Below are 19,735 nucleotides of genomic sequence, written 5' to 3'. Positions count from 1 at the left end.
AGTCTGTTAAAGGTTGCAATATAAGTTAACAGGTCTTGGTTCCCTTGACGAAGAGAGAGCAGTTCGTTATCCAAGGTTTGACCTTGGGAGTGCCGAGCAAACAACTTCTCCATATTCTGCTGAAACCCCTGAAAGTCTCGAAGAAGGGGGTTGTCTTGATTCACTAGCGGTATGGACCAATCCGCTGCACTCCCACTGAGGTATGAAAGAATAAAGGCCACCTTAGCTTGGTCATTCGGAAAGGCCCCTGGTCTGCATAGGAAGTGTAGACAGCACTGGTTCATAAAAACCGCAAACCGCTTCGGATCGCCCGCAAAGAGTTCTGGTGGAGCCAAAGGTATGGCTCCTGGAAGGACCACTTGCACTGGATTACTTGACTGGGTTGGGACTGAAGCTGGCCAGCCTGAGCCTGGAGTAGTTGCCGGGCTAAATCGTCGGTGCGCTCTTTCGCCACAATCAGTTCTCTTCGTAAAGCGTTAGTCTCTTGTCTAGCCGAGTGCACCTCTGCTCTGAGTTCACCTAAAAGCTGGACTAATTGGTCTGTCTGAGGTTTCCATGGTGCCCAGGTAGAGGTTTATGTGTAGGCTTTGCGTTCTGTTACGCTCACCTGATCTCCACAGGGGCGCTGGACGGAGCTGGATGATCTGGTGGTGAGTGGTGTCTTGTACTCTCCTCCAATACGAAAGCAGGCTTGCCTAGAAAGGTAAATCACAGGTTACCCAACCATGTGGATGAGGGCGACCCCCGCCTCCCGTGGCGTCCTCTTGCACCCCCCTGCTATATCTCACCTTTGAGTTACAAATAGCGGGCTCTCCGTCCTGCCACTGTTCGCAAGGATGCGTCGTAGTTCTAGGATCTAGTTACTTCACTGATCCTATTGAAAGTTCCAGACAACTGTGACTCTATGGTAAGTCTTATTCCAAAGATATGGATAGCTAAGAGTTCAAGTTGCAAAAGTTCACTCTGTACCTTTCTTTACAGATTCCCTCTTTGTGCATACGATGGAGCGAGGTTCTTGGTAGCTGGCTTCCCAAGGTAAGATATGCGCCACTGCTATGCAAAAGTCTTTCCACCCGATATTGTTTTTCTGCACAACTAACCTGCTGCTTTTATATTCTGCAGGTGCGGAATCTCCTGAACAAAGGTTGCGTGATGAAGAATTGTGAGCCCGTGAGGATTGCTGCCTTCAGGTGAGAGCTGCCTCGTGCAGGATTATAAGTCAGAATGAGGCCTTCCCACTGCTCTGCTAACCTGATGTCTTTCTGTTTTACAGATGCGACAGTCCCGGAGCGGCGATCGGAAGATGAAGCGGAGATCGAGTGATGATGTTCCGATGGTTCGCTGGTAAGTATTAGTGCGGTGCTGAACTGCGATGAAGAGTGTGTGGTCTGCAAGGCTAATCTGATGTTCTTTCCTTTTCAGTTCTGAAGAAGCGTGGACTCCCGAGCGGCCGCGATGAAGAGACTGGTAAGTATCTTGTTCTGCTCTTCTTTCTCACTCTTCTTTGCAGGTAACTCGAAACAACTGGACGGGCGTGGCTGATGGCTGGCCTGGAGCTGCAGACACAATGGGCGTTACACTGCAGGAGTGCAGAATAACGCAAAGCGTGTTCTGTATGAAGGATGTGGCTTATATAGTCTTCTGAAAGTAGTTCTCAGGTAAAGTAGTTCCAGCAACCACACCCAAGCAAATAGTCCCACAGCAAATAATCCCTTCACCCTGCCTCATATTGGTGTGCACGTGCCTCTCTGGGTCTGAAACGTGCCATGTTGGTGATGGCAGTATGAGCCTGGCGCCAACGGCGCCAGGACCGAGTCCAGGAAGCCCCTGCAAGATTCCTTGGGGCCTTCAAGGCCCCCATGGGACCCAACGCCTTGGGCAGGGTGGTCTGTACCTGATGTTTGGAGGTATGGACCGTGACAGCAGTTGTTGAGGTCGTCAGAGTTCAGTGTTGGTTTCTTGAGAAGCAGGAGGATTGGGCCAGTTTTGAAAGTTATGGGGAAGGTGCCTTGAGTTCTCGAGATGTTGATGAATGTCGGGTAAAGGAGGCGTGCTTCAAAAGGTAGGGTCTCGAGTACAGCGCCATGGTGTATGTCTGCCTACGATGTGGACTTGAGCTTGGGTGGCAGTGAGTTCTTCATAGTGAGTGTCTTAAAGGTATTCCAGGCAGTAGTGGTTTTGCGAGATGAAGTGTGTAAAGTTCAGTCAGTTGTAGCATTGCTGTCTGTGTTAGTAAATCATGCTGATCTTGTTGATAAAGTGTTGATGGTGGTGAACATTTCAATGGAGAGTGCTATGGGTGGGCCGGGCTGAGGGTTGATGGAGTGCTTGAATGCTTTGAAGAGGGCTCTGCTTTCATTCTTCTTCTTGACTGTGGGGTTTTGGTAGTAGTTGTCCTTGACAGTGTTAATCAGTCGTCTCAGTGTAGCGCAGGGTGAGGTTGGATGCACTGCCAGATGTAATTATTTTCTTGTTTTCTGATGGTTTATTTGTTGAAGTTGAGTTATTGAGTGCCAGACTGGAGACGGTTCAGTCTTGAGGGTGCTTTGTTGCACTGTGGTATGGCGGTTGATGTTGGTTGCGAGTGTGTTGTTGAGGTCTTCGAGAAGTGAGTCGCAGTCCTGCTTCATCAGAGGTAGATCAGCCCATGTGAACTGGAGTTTGGAGAGGTCTTCTATGAGAGCCTCTGCTGGAAAGTTCTTCAATGATCTGAAGGTTTATTTACTGGGTTTCTGGAAGGTGTGCTTGGCTCTTGTGGTGTCTATCAAAGGGTGGCCAGTCGAGTGGGCCCATAAAAGAAGACACTGGTCCCTTATTGATGTCCTTAGCCTCCCATCAAGAAGAAATCAACTTCGATTTAATCAAGGCAGCCCATTACCCAGTCATTTTAGGCTTTCCCTGGTTCACAACTCCTTTATTAATTGGACCGCTGGATTCCTCTTTCTAGGGTCCGAACATTGCAGCAAGCATTGTCTCACGGCGGGTTCAGTCAGGCTTCATACACCCACTACTGCCATTGCCTTTCCTTCTGTTTTACCACCATCGACCTGGTTGTAACTTTAACTAGTCCGTATCAAGATTACCAACAGGTTTCTTCGGACTTGGAAGTTAAAGAACATCCACCACACAGGCGAGAGATGACTGCGCCATAGATATCATTGATATTGATATTTTATTTATATCGTGCTCATCCACAAGTGGTTCAGAGTGCAACAAGGCAAGGGAGGGGAACAGGGGAGACCAAAATGGCGATCTTACTAGGCCCAGTGACATTGAGAGCGCGCAAGTGCATGGGAGAGGGGGAACAGTGCATAGAAGGGGTGGGGAGAGAAGTGGAAAGTGCGGAGCAAAGGAGAAACAGATGAATAATCATAATAAATACATAATAAAGGCAACAAACAGTGATAGTGCAGTCAGCAAGTGGCAAGTGCTAGGCTTAAGGCAGTAGACAGGGTATGTCTGATAAGTGCAGCAAGAAATAGGGGGTGGTAGGGTGGACTGTATTGGTACAGATACAGACCCCAGTGCAAGGGGTGGCCCTATGGCAGGGTTAGCAGGTACCTGGGCCCGGAAAGACAGGTTAGGCCAGGTGCACGGTGCTGAGAGAGAACAGATCAGCAGGGGACGGGGGGGGCAAGGCAGAAGCCAAGAGGAAGGTCCTGAGGTGCTTCCGGAACCGGAGATTGTTCTCCTCAAGTTTCAGAGTGGCAGGGAGGCTGTTCCAGAGGGAGGCCGAAGACCGAGATCTACCCCCAGCTCGTTTCTTTGAAAAACAAGTGACCCTCAGGGAGTTAAAGGTAGAGGAGCGAAGAGCTCGAAATGGGAGGTATTTGCTGAGGGATAGCTGAAGGTATGTTGGACCCAAGCCCTAGAAAGCCTTGTGGACAATGCAGAGGGTTTGGAATTTAATCCTTCCACCCACTGGGAGCCAATGGAGGGATTTCAGAGCTGGAGAGATACAATCCCAGTGCTTGAGGCCAAGGACAAGTCTTGCAGTCCTGTTCTGGATTAGTTGCAGAGGGCGGAGAGTAGAGGCAGGTAGATTTAGAAAGAGGTTGTTAAAATAGTCAAACCTAGAGAACCAGAGCTTGGGAGACAGTGTGCTTCTGGGGGAGGGAGAGGAAAGGCAGAGTACCTCTGAGGAGGTGCAGTTCTCATCGCTGAGAAACCAATCCCTCCTGGTCGGATGTACATTTTGTCCAAGACAGAAAGTACAGCCCGTAAAGAATACCTAGAGGGTAATCTCTGCAACGGCCTAATAACCGAGTCTCATTCCCCTGCAGACGCGTCCTTGTTCTTCATCCGCAAGAAGAATACAATAGAATTGATACCTTGCATTTATTTGTGGCACTTATCACATCATATGTATTCGGTAAGGGGACGAATGCTAAACTGCCTTCAGGACCCAGTTTGGCCATTACGAGTATGGAGTGATGCCCTTTGGCCTTTCTAGCGCCCCCGCTGTATTCCAGAGATTTATGGATCATGTGTTTTGGGATTTATTACTACATTCCATTATTGTGTATATCGGTGATATCTTTGTCTTCTCTAGTTCTTTCTATGAACATATCCTTTACATACAAGAGGCACTCTGATGATTAAAACGCAATCATCTATTTGGCCAATTTGAGAAATTAGTTTTTCACCAAGTCCAAGTTCCCTATCTAGGGTATATATCTGCCCAAGGAACACAAATGGATCAGGCCAAAGTAAGGGCTATGTTTGAATGGCCAATGCCACGCACTGTCACAGGTCCAGGGTTTTTGGGGATTTTTTAAACTTTTATCGGAAATGTATTCCCCGGTTTTCTCTGTCCATCCTTCCCATCACAAATCTCTTAAAGAAGGGACAGAAATGTGTCTGGTCAGAAGAAGCTCAAGCAGCCTTCTTATTTCTAAAAACGGCATTCACCATATCTCCTGTGTTATGCTTACCAGACAAAGACAAACCGTTCATCATTGAATCTCGAACAACGCTCTAGGGGCAGTCTTCAAAGAAGCAGGAAAGGATAAAGAGTACCCCATTGCTCATCTCTCTAAAACTCGGATCCGAAATTAACTACACAGTGCTAGAAAAAGAATTGTTAGTCATAAAAAGGGCATTTCAAGAATGGCAAGACTTATAATTAGGTTCTCTGTTCCCATTTGAAGTCAGAAAGGCACATAACCACTCCTAGCCCCCCCTTGCATGTTTTGTCCCGTCTGCAAGGCTATACAAGTCCTCTACAGGAATGCCTGGAGGATCAAAGGATGCAGAAAACTGATTTTGGTGAAGAAGTAGTAACTGACAGATTTTGTTATAAGAAAAACAATTGATTTGAGGATTTCATTTTTAAGTTGGAAGTACATTTTGGCATAGCCATAATGTCTATGATTTTGATGAAGATACCTGTGATGTAGCACTAGGATTACAAATAATTGTTTTTTTGTGTAAACAAATTATTTCTTGCTTTGCCTGCTTGTCCAAGTATTCATTGGTTGCTAAAATAGTAAGTGATTTCTTTGGTATACCTCTACAATGTAGATGGATATTTGCACTTAAACGTATGCCAGCCCTGTATCTTAATTTACTCTGCTTTCTGCTTCCACCCAGGCTAGTGCAGACGGGCTAATGAAGCTGAGCAACTCCGCACTCACAAATGAATTCTTCACCTCAGCTGCCCAGAGCTGGAAGGAGAGACTGGCCGAAGGTGAGGTGCTGCTTCACGTTCATACAAGAGTAGTTCCGGAAGTTAGCGAACTTTAGGTTATTTAGGGTAAAGGTTCAGATGAAATTAGATCTGTGCAAAATTGGGCAATTTCAATATATTGAGTGACCTTTTTGCTAAGATTACCTAATGTGGGAAAGAGACCTTAGTAATTGATTGTTTGATATAATATCTGCAACATTTAATTTAAATATGCTCGAAAAAGGACAGCTAGTGTTAAATAGTGTCCTTGTTTTACTTTTTCAGCAGATTTCAATGGAGTTTAGGTCTTCAGTAGATTTTTTATGTTAGTCAATTTTGTAGCTTCGCACATCTGTTGAATTTAAGTCCAATAACCCCATCTGAAAAGAGGAAAAGGTGATACCACTTTGCTACGTAAAGTAGAAAATAGGCCTTTATTAACAGATGTAAGCTTTGTTACAGCATATTAATGTTTTATTCCCTAGCAAAATAAATAAAAAGTCTTAAATTGCTTTAATTCTTTATTTGTATGGGTTGTCAACAAACCATTGCCAGCATGTGTGGGTATGGCCATGGAAGGCATACCGTGAGACGTGCTTTCTGCCGACCCATGCTAGCTACTGTAAGGGTGTAGAATGAGCAGGCTGACACAAAGCTGCCATGTTTGGGGCTAAAGGCTTTTATAGAATAGGAATGAAAACCTATCTATCCCTATTCCTAAGAGGTTTTCCTGCCTCAATAAGGTGACTGTCCGGATGTCTGTTAATGCAAAAATGTCTACCATCCTTTGTCAACAAAACCTTACTTCTGGTCCTTACACTAGAAACGAAAGAATAAGGCAGCACTGTTCAGGTCCCAGGAGAATGACTACCCTCTCACGTTCCGGGTTTGTTGACACAATTTCAGTCATGGGTTTCACACGTGGTCAGGGGGAATAGTTCCCTTCCCCTGACAGTAAAGTTCCAAACATACTTTCTTGATGGGCCAGGAGAATGTCTCCCGTCTCCTGACATCCAGTCTCAAATTGCCCAGGGAAATGACTCCATTCCCCAGGCCTTTTCGGACCTTACTGCCGGTCCAGGTTACCAGGAGAATGACTCCCTTCTCCTGGTATTTTATCAGTTCCTTACAACCAGGGGGAATTACTCACTTGCCTGTTCATCTTTTCATTAGGCTTCACACCTACAACATCCAATTCTAAGTGTTAGGAGCGACCACAACCCTGACTCATCCTCTTCTTTAATCTGGCCCACTTGGCTCACTTCCTTGCCAAGTACTGCCACAAGGAAGATGACTCGTATTCTGTTTAGGATCCCTGACCCTCCTTTGGTTGTCAGTGGGTTTCTCTCTGCCCCTGTCGTGAGGGACTCTCTCTTTCAAGTTCTCTTTATAGTATTTGGGGTCCTCCACCCTTCCCTTGTGGTCAATGGGCTTCGTTCCACCACTGCGGTGAGGAGAAGATTTGTAGGCTTTCTGCCCCTGCCATGCCACCCAAGCGGTATGATTGCAAACAGGCCTAGGGACAACTGCATGCACCCTCTTTGTGAGCCGCCCGCGTCCCCTCTGGGTCTCCTGTGCCACCATTTACCTTCTCCAGCATGGGGTGTGGCATGGATTCACATGCTCATGAATATTCCCCGTCGTCAGGCTGGGAATCCTCGGTAAAGAAAAATCAGTATCAGTTTCGTTTCTGATCTGTCTTTCGTAGTAGTAACCAATCACTGATCTCTGTCATACTGACCACAGCCAATGACTGCCATCTCCCTAAGCCCCGTCTCTGGCAGCCATCTTCAGATTTTTACCGCACGTTCAAGTGTTGGGATCCTCGTGCTATTGCTCTCGAGCTTTAGTGCTCTTTTCGCGCTTTTTCTTAGGGAAATGTTCTCTTTCGGTCAAAAGAGCCTCAAGCTCCACCGTTTCTTTATCCGATCAACGGGGACCCGTGTCGGGTTCTTCTACGCCCCTCAAGAGTGAAGATTTCGTCGAGCCACGCTTTTGGGGGACTCCAGAAGTTTCTCAGGCCCATCTCGATCATGGCCCAGGAGAAGGGAAGCTCGACGCCCGGAAAGCTGTTCAGGGTCTGCCCTGGATGCCAGCTTCAGAATGTCTTTAAGGAGGACGAACACTCCCTCTGCCTCTACTGCCTGCATGAGGACAAGACGCACGTGGAGAAGGACTGTGCGTTTTGCGGCAATATGTCGGAGCGGACCATGAAGGACCGCCATCTGCGTCTCGCCAACTGGCTGGAAGGGAAGAGCCCGTCAGGCGAGAAGAAGAAGTCCGAGCGGTCTTCTAAGACCTTTGAGGGCGCCCCGGCGACGGGGGTCCAACAGAAGGTCAAGCACCGCGAGTCCGCTGGCACCAGGAGCGCCGAACGGTCGGGCTCTACGGGCGCCAGGCAGGGCGCATCCTCCACGGCGCCATCAACCACGAGCCAACGCTCTGGCTCGGGTAAGAGGAAGGCTGAGCACACGGCGAAGCTCCTGGAGAGACCCCGGTCGAGCTCGAAGGCCCCATCGGAGGGGGAGCGAGGCGGTGACCCTCCCCCGAAGGAGAAGGCGGTGAGCGCACCTAAGGTGGTGAAAGCCTTAATCCATCCGGCCAAGCCCTCTATCGAGACAGTTGCGGCGGCCCTGGCTCAGCCTGTGGAGGCTACACCAGTGGTGGCGACCTCGGGGACCAGAGTCTCCCTGCCACCGCGGAGGGAGTCCTCTTTCATGCCCATCGACAGGACCCCCGTGAAACCTCTAACGGAGAAGAAAAAGGGGGGGCAGGAGGTCGTCGTGGATTTGGCCTCAACCTCTGAGGAGGAGCTGATCGAAGTCTTAAGCCACGGCGTTGGCGTGGAAGAAGACCAGCCCGTCGGGAGGGACCCCGACGTAGGAGACGACGAGAACGTCGAGGGTGCCGACGGGGCTCCTGACCGCCCGTCGGACTCCCCTCAACCAGTGCCGCAAGACAACTCGGCGGCCATTTTGTTGGCTATACAGTCCTTATGCTCGGAGATAAGGACGAGATTGCCGTTACCACCAACGGAGGAACCTCTCCCGACGGGGGACCCAGAGCCAGGCCCTTCTGGGAGCCCTCCTCCTAAGAGAAGAAGGATTCATCCTCCACCTCCTTTTCAACCATCGCGCCCTGCTCAGCCCTCCTCCACGACCCGTGGGGATGATACGGGGACTGACACGGCCGCGACGGGCACAGACGACGTTTACGACGAGGATCTCCCGTCGTCACCTCCTCCCCGGGCTTCCCTGCCCGACGAGATTGGATCGTTAATGCCATGACCGCCAGAGCGTCCGAGCTTTTCCAGCTCTGCCCGGAAGAGAAGAAGTAAGGTTTCCTTTATCAACGGCACGAGACCAAGAGGAAGACGGTCCTCGCTGTACCTCTACTGGACGATATCTGGGATGAGGGTCTCGCCCTCCTCAAGAACCCATCCAAAACGCCTGTGAGAAGGGACCGGTACGAGACTCGGTCGTCTCCGCGGCGGCCAGGAAGAAAGCAGGGGGGGGGGGCCTCGGCCTCTACGTCAACCTCCCCGCCGGACGGCGAGGGAAAGAAATTGGACACGATGGGACGCAGAGTCATCTCATCGGCAGCGACGACGATTAAGGCTGCCAACGCCTTGGCTATCGTAGCCCGCTACGACAGGGAGTTGTAGTACAAAATCGCCCCCCTGCTGGACTTCTTACCAGACGACAAGAGGGCGGAGACCCTAGAGATCTTGCAGGAAGGAGAAGTGGCGTCGGACCACGCCATTACGATAGCGACGGACATCGCTGACACTGGATTTCGCCAGTTGGGCAACGGCGTGTGCCTTAGACGGCGTGGATGGCTCAAGGCAACTGACTTCCGTCAGGACGTGCAGACCAGAGTCTTGGACATGCCGTTTCGACGGGACCAACCTGTTTGGGAAAACAGTGGACGATTCCCTACAAGCCATCAAGACGGAGACGGCCCGGGCTCTTGGTGTTCTCCAGCAACGACGGCCGCCCTTTCGGAGCGGCGGAGGCAAGCAGGGTGCCTCCAAAGGTTCCGGCGGCGGATTTTCCACCTATCGTCAAGCGGCCCGTTCGTCATCGCAAGAAGCCTACAGGGGACGAGGCAAGTCGGGCTGTTCCCGCCGTTGTCGCCAAGGATGGCAAGGCGGCAAAGCCTCGTCGAAGCATTACTGGTCGGGCCCCCACCGAAGCACCCCGGTGGGAGGCCGGCTGGCGAACTTCGTCAGCGTGTGGTAGTCCATCTCCACCGAACGTTGGGTGCTGGACGCCCTGGCCCAGGGTCACGCGCTCGAGTTTCTAAAGAAGTGCCCGCGCTTCCCCCCCGTGGCCAGGAAGGAACATCACGTCCCTCAACTTCTCTTGGAGGTAAAGGCGATGCTCAAGAAAGGCGCCATCGAGCTCGTCCCAAAGAGGCTTCGGGGCTCCGGAGTTTACTCAGGATACTTCCTCGTGAAGAAGAAGACGGGAGGATGGCGTCCCATCCTGGACCTACGACGTCTGAACAAATTCATCAAGGCACAGAAGTTCTGGATGGTCACCCTCCAGCACGTCCTGGGTCAACTGGAGGAGGGCGATTTCCTGTCGTTGTTGGATTTGGAGGATGCCTACTTCCATATCCCCATCCTAAAGGGACACCGAAAGTTTCTCAGGTTCGTGGTCCAAGGGCGTCACTACCAGTTCAGAGTCCTTCCCTTCGCATTGAGGTCGGCACCCAGGGTGTTCACCAAGTGCCTCGCACCGGTGGCGGCGCGGCTGCGCCTGGAGGGGATCCACGTCTACCCCTACCTGGACGACTGGCTCATCCGAGCAAAGACAAAGGAGCTCGCCGCGGAGCACACGGCGAGGACCGTCCAACTACTCACGGACCTGGGATTCTCCATAAACTACGCCAAGTCCCACCTGGTGCCCGCGCAAGACGCACTGTTTCTGGGAGCGAAACTCGACACAGTGGCGCTTCTGGCCTCTCCTTCGGAGGAAAGGACGAGGGCCATCTTGGGCAAGGTGCAGCGGATGCTGGTTGCGGACGCGGCCAGGGTGAGGTCCATCAAAGCCCTCCTCGGAATGATTTCTTCTTGCATTTATCTCATCCGCCTGTGCAGGCTTCGGATGCGCCCGTTGCAGGAGTTCCTGGACGCTCGCTGTATCCAGACGACGGGCAGCTTCGAGGACAGGATCACACTCGACGAGAGCTTCCGATGAGCGATCCGGTGGTGGGGCACCCGCGCGCATCTGACGGCGGGCATGGACTTCCAGACCCCGGGCCACCAGAAGACAGTGACCACGGATGCCTCCCTGGAAGGGTGGGGAGCGTGCACCGAAAATCTGCACGCGAGAGGCCTTTGGCTGCCGACGGAGAAGTCCCTCCATATCAACGTCCTGGAACTCCGTGCAGTGTTTTGGGCCCTCAGGTCCTTTCTTCCGTCCCTCAAGGGCAAGGTGGTGAGGATCTTCACCGACAACACCACCACCATGTTCTACATCAGGAAGCAGGGCGGTACCCGATCCCCAGCCCTGTACCAGGAAGCTCAGGATCTGTGGCATTGGGCCGTCACCCAAGGGATGTTTCTGGTGCCGTTTCACCTGGCAGGGATAAAAAAAACACCATTGCCGACTCGCACAGCAGAGAGCTGCGCTCGTGCCATGAGTGGGAACTACGACAGGATCTAGTGGACTGCCTCTTCCGACGGTGGGGCACACCCCAGATCGATCTGTTAGCGACGGCGGTTCGCCAGCAGGTTTCCCCAGCCAAGGAGCATGGGCGATGCTTTCTCGTTCCCCTGGGAGGGCCTGTTCCTATGTGCGTTCCCTCCATTGCCGCTGCTGATCCGGCTCATCAACCAGCTCAAGAGGTCACGGTGCAGGATGATCCTCGTCGCACCTGCGTGGCTGAGGCAGATATGGTTCCCGGACCTTCTGGACTTGACAGCGTCCCCGTCAATCAAGCTGCCAGTGGACGCGGATCTTCTCTCCAGGGAAGGAGGCGCCATCCTCCATCACGACCCGAAGTCGCTGAACTTGCAGGCCTGGCTCCTGCAGCGTTAGAGTCTGGAGGTTACGACATACCGGCCGACTGCAGAGACGTTCTTGCAAAGGCCAGGGCGTCCTCAACTTTTAAATGCTACGGACACAAATGGAAGAGGTTCTCTGTCTGGTGACACGCACAGAAAATTAACCCTCTACGGATTACGGCTCCTCAAGTACTGCCGTACCTGCTGACACTGGCCAAGGCTGGACTGGCGCACGCTTCCATCAAGATTCATCTAGCTGCGATCTCCCGATACACCAGAACCACGGGACGGACGTCTTTGTGGTCTCATCGTCTGGTGAAAGAATTCATGAAGGGACTGTTCAGATCGTTCCCGCCGGTGAAGGCCTCGGCCCCGGCGTGGGAGCTCAACGTGGTGCTGACCAAGCTCATGGGACCTCCGTTCAAGCCTCTGCACTCGGCTCAGTTGAAGTTCTTGTCGTGGAAAACAGCGTTTCTTGTGGCCATCACCTCCGCACGAGGGGTGGGAGAGATCCAGGCCCTTTCCTGCAAGGCCCCGTACTTGACTTTTCACGACACGAGGGTAGTGCTCAGGACGCACCCCTCCTTCATGCCCAAGGCGCCGTCGGACTTCCACCTCAACGAACCCTTGGTGTTGCCTGTTTTCTTCCCGTCGCCTTCGTCGCCGGCTGAAAGAACTTTGCACTCGCTGAATGTGGCTAGAGCGCTGAAGTTCTACGTGGACCGCACAAAGAGTTTCCGGAAGACGTCACAACTTTTTGTGAACTTTGGACCTGTCAATCAGGGGAACGCTCTCTCGAAGGCTTCCATTTCCAGATGGCTCTCCGGCTGTATCATGTATTGTCTTCGGTTGGCAAACTGACCGCTGCCTGGCCGTCCGAGCGCCCATTCCACCAGAGCGATCGCAGCTACCACGGCGTTCCTATCTGGTGTGCCTTTGCTGGACATGTGCAGGGCTGCTACGTGGAGGTCGACGCACACCTTCACGAAATTCTACTGCGTCGATCGGGATTCCAGGGAGGAGTCCAGGGTCGGCCAAGCAGTGCTGCGCAACCTGTTAGCCTGGTGAGGAGGTAAGAATTGCTTAATGTTGAGTTTTGGATGTAATGCTTAATGTTGAGCCTTTGCCACCTCCCGTGGTTGTGCATGTGTGTACTGCTATGTATTCTTTTATTCATGAGCATGTGAATCCATGCCATACCCCATGCTGGAGAAGGAACAAGTTACTTACCTTTAACTGTTGTTCTCCAGCATGGGTCTGGCATGGATTCACATGCGAACCCTCCCGCCTACCCCTCTGCGGCTCTTCACTTGATCATACTGCCACTTCACGTGCTACCAAATCTGAAGATGGCTGCCAGAGGCGGGGCTTAGGGAGATGGCAGTCATTGGCTGTGGTCAGTATGACGCAGAGATCAGTGATTGGTTACTACTACGAAAGACGGATCAGAAACGAAACTGATACTGATTTTTCTTTACCGATGATTCCCAGCCTGACGGGGAATATTCATGAGCATGTGAATCCATGCCAGACACATGCTGGAGAACAACAGTTACAGGTAAGTAACTTGTTCCTTATTGGCGTTTACAGCAGGTCTCTGGGGCTATGTGGGATGTTGGGTGTTCGGTTCGGCTTCTCTGCAGTCTTGCTTCTCATGTTGCTCTGCGACGGCGTTCTCGGCTGCCTTATGCATTCCTTCATCCTCTCAGCACTGTTCTGCACGGGTGTGTTTCTGCAGATCTTCCAATCATTAGACGCGGTGGACTGCCAGTGTCCTTGAGCTTTCTCCCTCCGGACCAGCAACGCAGGTTTGAATCTCCCGTGTTCGTTGCGCAGCACACCTGTAGTCTTCTGCGGCTGCCCAAGACCAAGTGTTTAGTACATTTTATACAATGTTACCAGCGGTGTCTGGACCCATTGTGTAAGCCCTTTTGTCGCTTTCACAGGTTTCATCTTGATTGCTCGACGGGGCCAACTCGACCCAGTACTTGGATTACCTAGGTTTATGTTTATCTTCATCTCGGCACTTTCAAGAACCTTGAGGCACTCTGCCTTATATCAGTACATAGGTCTACTGTCTAAAAAGAAGTTAGCAGTGGAAGGAGAGGCTAGAGTATGTGGGTGTGTGATGTTCTCATAAGAGCTGTACCCTAGATGGTCGTCCTTATCCCCAGAAAGGGGAGTCACTCCCCATGAGATCATCCTGTGTTACACCACCCCTAGGTGGACTATCGTGCAGCGGCCTCACCTCCCTGACCACATGGAAAAGAGCTCCCGCTCAGGGCGAAGTGACATCTAGTGACTCGTCACACTACCTTACGATTTCTCTGACACAAAGGCACCAATCTGTTAAAAGTCCACATGTCACATGACCCAGCATGATTAAATAGGTTCCTGTTGGGTTCTTTGGCAGCCCCACCATGCGTGAATGGCAAATTGCCGCTAGCTTGGCACCCTACATTTTGACAATATTCAAACACTAGGAGTGAGACTGGCCAAGATGAATATTCCCGGGAAGCATTGGGGTGATGAAGGCTGCCAGTGATAATCTCTGGTTTCCACCCACTCCTCTTTGGTCAGCCCTGTGGGTGTGAAGTGATGAGGTTGAGTTGTAAATGCAATCCGGGAGTTATTCAGCAGTTGGAGCAGGTGCATGGACTTAGGCTGGGGCCATTATCCTATTCTGGTATACTGACGTCAGTAAACTTTCTCTGGAGACCCACATGTTACACTGAAGGGAATACTGTGCAGGTCTTGCCCATGGTGAGTGGAGTGACTTTGGGAGATGTACTAGTTAGGGTGCTGATGAGTCTGGGGTTTTTAAAGATAATATGGACAAGTCTCAAGATGAAAATATGGGCTGTGTACTATACCAAGCTGATTATTTCACAGACCCTAATAGATTTCTACTTCCTGCGCAGCCCACTGTTGGTAAGGTACCTAACTGAGCTCTTCTACAAGTGTTTCTCTTCTTGCTTTTGCCATATTACTGTTACAGCATCCCATTGTACTCCTTTACCAGTAAGTTCCCTTCATCAATGATTACCACAACTGAGTCGTCGAAATGCTATGTTTGAACATAAAGATCAGAAGGTTCACGCAATCAAACATCTGTATTTGTAGCTTTCCTCCATGAGAACACTGACTTAACTTCCTGTCGCGCAAGATGATAATTTTGCTAGGACATCTTATCATACAGCTGTTGATATGTGGACTCCCACTACGAAGGGTACATGCAGAACATTTTATTGATGACAAAACCAGAAATCTCTTTGCTTATGTCTGCCCTTGCCTAAACCGTAGCAAACGTGGCCAATAAGCTCCCGGTGGTAAAGTTGCACATAGTTGTGCTGCAAACCAACCCACAAGAGAAGGTTCCCTAAAAGGGGTAATCCTGTCTTCAAGGCGCCATAAATTAGCAGTCCAAAAGAAACTCATTTTGGTTTGGAGGGAAGATGGAGAAAAAAGATGCAGGTGGAAAAACATTAAGACTATGTGTGAGATGCCATCTGGCATCAGCAACAAAGTATTGAAAGGTCTGTTAAGGAACTTTTTGGAGAGCGTTTCACAAGCAGGTGCTGTGGATTCTTAGCTCATGCTGGTCAGGACCCATCACGTTTTCATCACCCATCGAAAGAATGAAGTCTTCATCCCGGAGATCTTGGTAGCAGACTAATATACTTATTCTGACCAAAACCAGATGTTTCTTCATATAATCCCCAGATAAAACTTTGAAGTCCTAGACCAGGATGACTCCCCAATCAGACTGGAATCATGCAGAGAAATTATGGATTTAACTGCACTCCAGAAAATGGCTCAGCCGTCAACATTCCATAATGAGAGAATCTGCTGGTAATTGTGCCTTGCTCTTATGTGAAAGATGGAGCCACAGAGCTGTCCTTCACAGTATTGTTTGGTTTCCATCATAAGTATGGTTCATCAATTGCTTTTTGTGACTTTTTTTACGAGAGCATGGAAGATGGGGGCCCGCAATGTTCCTTCCAAGTCACCTTTTCTGTTGTAACTTGACTTTGGAAAATCCAAATGTATGCTTTATAGACCTGTCTTAAGACCCAACTTAAGTTTCTTCCCATCAAGGAGTCAACTCTATTTAGGGGAAAGCGTTGGGCACTCCCCTTAGATGTAGCCATCCTACCAAGATTAACATATTGGGAAATGATATGGCACAACTCTACGAGGTATCGCCTTTACAGTTACTTTCAAATCCGTGGTGTGGCAGTGTTGGTATGAGAGGGTGTGCGTTTACTTGATAAGTTTTAGAATTAAGAATCGTGTATTGGGCATTACGGGGGGGCCTTTAGAAGTAGGTCAATTACTGTTAGCCATTTACACTCTCTCAATGAAGGCCTAGAACAGTTAATTGATCATTTCCCAATTGTCTGAAGCTTCACAGAAGGATGTTTAACCCAAAGGATAACTTTAATGCACAACTTAAACCGCATAAAGGACTGGTCGAACTTGAACAGAACTGCTTGGAATACGCTATACCATGTTAGGCCTGGAGATCTTGGACATAGATCTAGCTAACATGTGGAATGCAACGTCACATTTTATTCTTGTGTTGCTAAGCAATGTTCAAAACCTAACTTTTTCGATGGGTAGTTTTACTTTTTTTTGGAGTGGGTGCTCTCTATCGATATCCTGGATGGAGGAAACACCCTGCTCACCGGCCAACTCACCATGTCCACCACTTAGCACCCTTCAAAAAAAGTGTCTTTCATGCCACAGCCCGTCTCTTCAAATGTTCAAAGGTCTCCACAAATGAGCTACACTCACTGAACGTTGCTGGCAAAATCACAATCTGTGGCAGTTGGTACATCACCAAAAGTAAAGAACTGGACAAACTAGAGCCGAAAAAATTCAACAAAAAAAAAGATTGAGCAAATCACTATTCTCGATCTACAACCCAACACACGAACCTCATACCCATCAACATCAGACTCTCTCATGTGCTTCCTTTTCATCAAGGATCACTTTCTTAGCACCCTGTAAGGTACACCCCCTAGTCCTCCATGCCAGAATCTGTCCTTATGATGGTGCTCTACAGCCCACTTTTTTGCTCCACCCACTTATATTCTCGCAGCACTGTTTCCTATGTTCCCCACTAACTGGACAAGTTAACTATTCACTGCATCCTCAAATGGTATGTGGTAGTACATGCCACACCCCATGACCATCTAATGTCAGCCTGTAACCCTTACCAATGTACAGCTTTCTGTTGCGTCCAAAAGCTAGGTGTGTGCTCAATAAATACCCAAAGCAAATCCCTCAGACTAAGCTCCAATTGTGCTGACATTTTTAATGGGCAGGATCAACAGGTTTTTAGTACTTGGAAAATCATTAAATACATGGAGAGTACTGTTTTTCAATGCTAGGGTTTGAGGGAACTTTGGTCAAAACACCTCAGACGAGTTCTCCTGACTCTGACACTTTGGTCATAGGTTTAGTTTAGTTTTACTTATATAGCGCGCCAAACCCAGGGGGTAACTGGGTGCTTTACTTGGCTACATGGTAAGGTTACAGTGCATAATACAGATGGTTTATTTAAAGGTTTACAGGTTACAAAGTTACAATAACGGGTAGGTTCCAAAGTTACAATGGTTTAGGGAGCAGTTATATACAAAATGTACAGTGTTACAATATCAAGTAAGTTGCATAATTACAATCAGTTATTATATTTTAAAGAGTTAACCTGATGCGCTGTCAGGGTGGAACCATGGTGGCAGAGAATTTACAGAAATGTGTAGATAGCTGTACACGTATGAAAATGAGTGGTACAACAATCCTTGGTGCTAGGTTGCGCTAAGGCCGGCCCTGGGAGAATAGTCAGTCCTTTGTCATGGCTCTAAAGGCCCAGCAGGAGGCTTCTGCTCTAATGGCTGTTGGAGCGAGTTCCAGCATTTGGCTGCTAGCACTGGGAAGCTAGAGCCTCCTGTGGTTTTTAAGTTATATTTTGGGATGGAGAGTCGATTGAGATAACCAGATCTAGTAGGTCTGTCCGACTGAGTCCTGGAGAATTTGTTTAAGTATTTAGGTGCTGTATTTGATAGACATTTGTGGGTGATGACTAAAGACCGTAGTGTGATTCTGTCACGCACCGGTAGCCAGTGATGGTCCCGCCTGAAGGATGATATGAGAGGCGCGTGGGATATTCAGGGCACATCTCAATGCATTATTCTGCAGGACTTGGAGCTTATTTAAGTTCCGTGCAGAGGAGCCTAAGGATAGGGTGTTGCAATAGTCTAGCCTAGAGAGGGTTAGGGCTCTAGCTAGTGTAACTGCTATTGGTCGGTAAGAATGGTTTGCAGGCTTTTATGAGTTTATTTAATTTGTTTAATCTGGCTTGAGAATCGATGATCAAAAGTTTGGTCATCGTTTAGACCGACTGTGGGCCGCCATCCATGCTTCTATCTCCAGATAGATATCATTTATGATTTTGGCATCTTTGACATAGCATCCCGAGAGTGCGATGAGGACCTAGGTGTCATCTGCATAATTTGTGTAAGTGACACCCAGGTCGTCAAGGTGATCAAAGAGGAGCTTTGTAAATATGTTGTAGAGTGTGTGGGACGTGCATCCCTGCAGTACTCCATAGTAGATGGGTACTTGGATTGAGGCGGCTGAAGGCGCGAACACTCTAGTGGTTCTGTTCGATAGAAATGATTCAAATCCAGCTGGCAGCATTCGGTGAGAAAGCTGCAGCAGCCATTAGGTGTTTGGTCAAGATTTTATGATCGACAAGGTCGGATGCTGCAGAGAGGTCTAATAGAAGGAGGATAGCCAATTTGCCCTTGTCCTTAGTTTCGTCATCTAGATTTTTAGGTTTAAGAGAGCGGTTACCGTGCCATGTCTTGGTCTGGAGCCGGACTGTCGAAGGCCTAGTAACTCGTTGTCTTCCAAGTGTTTCTGTATTTGGAAATAGGCCGCACGATCTAACATTTTTAAGAGAAAAGGTACCGTTGTTATGGGCCTACAGTTGGTTGGTTGGTATATTAGGGTCTAAATGGGTTTTTTAAGAAGCAGCATGACCCAGGCTTCTTTTAGGTTGTTGGGCACGACGCAGATTTTGAAGGAAGAATTGAGCACGGCTGTTATGAAATTAGCTGATTCTCTTGCTCCATCCTTAATCATCGTGGCTGGGCATAGATCTCCCTGACAATTGGAGGGCTTGATCCCTACAATGATATTCTCTACGTCTTTAATGGTAATTGGTGAGAAGTGAAAAGGGGTGCACAAAAGTTTTTGGAAATCTGGGATTTTGTTAGGGCTTGTAGCTAAGCTGTTTTATTTGTTTCTATTTTTGTTTGTAGTAAGGTAATTTTGTCTGAAAGGGCTTTCTGACTGTTTGCACACCAGGCAGTGTCTTTCAGGCAGGTTTCTGGAGGGGTTGCAGGAGACTCGTTCTCTTAATATGGTGAAGAGTTCCTTCGAGCTTGACTTGGCATTCTGAATGCTATTAATATAGATTTCTTTTTTTGTGCTGAGAATGGCAGCTTTGTAGGTTGAAGCGGCTGCGGAGAAGTTTTCTTTATTAGGGTCAGAGGGAGTTTTTCTCCAAATGGATTCAGCTGTTCTTTTTGCTTTGCTTAGCGACTTTAGGTCGGCTGAAAACCATTGTTTAGATGGGCTGAGGGTTTGGCCTTTCTGAGTGGTGCAATTTTGTTAATTGCTTGATCCATGATGTTATTGTACATTGCTACTAATGTGGTCCTTGTCGTTATTGTGGGGTAGGTGTGCCAGGGGTTGTAGTAAATGCCGTAGGTTGTCAAAAGGTAAGTTCTGTTTATTCCTGGACATAGTGGGGGGAGCGATGGTTATGCTAGAATTAAGGCGGACTTTCTCTTGAATGGCAAAGGTAATAAAGTGGTGGTCGAACCAGCCACAGTGTTCATTATTTATGATGATGGTGGTGGAACAATTAAGGTCAGCCAAGCAATCCATGGTTCTACCTTTTAATGTGAGTAGGTTCGTTAATGCATGATTAGAAGCCTAGTTGTGAGAGTGTTTTCCAGTGTAGTGGCATTTGCATCGTT

The 19,735-nt window shown here is 49.1% G+C and overlaps 1 protein-coding gene across 3 annotated transcripts in view; it reads left to right on the top strand.

Annotated features, from left to right (window-relative positions):
• Positions 1–19,735, top strand: part of ASXL2 (ASXL transcriptional regulator 2) — a 747,150-nt gene that overhangs the window by 669,196 nt on the left and 58,219 nt on the right. For all 3 annotated transcript variants that reach the window (XM_069605568.1, XM_069605569.1, XM_069605570.1), the window contains one exon: positions 5,593–5,689. In XM_069605568.1, the coding sequence (XP_069461669.1) occupies positions 5,593–5,689 (97 nt within the window). The remainder of the gene's footprint in view (positions 1–5,592; positions 5,690–19,735) is intronic.

The sequence above is a fragment of the Ambystoma mexicanum genome, chromosome 4p, assembly GCF_040938575.1.
Source record: "Ambystoma mexicanum isolate Mex_15411 chromosome 4p, UKY_AmexF1_1, whole genome shotgun sequence".
Lineage (NCBI taxonomy): Eukaryota > Metazoa > Chordata > Amphibia > Caudata > Ambystomatidae > Ambystoma > Ambystoma mexicanum.
This window is presented reverse-complemented; position numbering and strand designations above follow the sequence as displayed.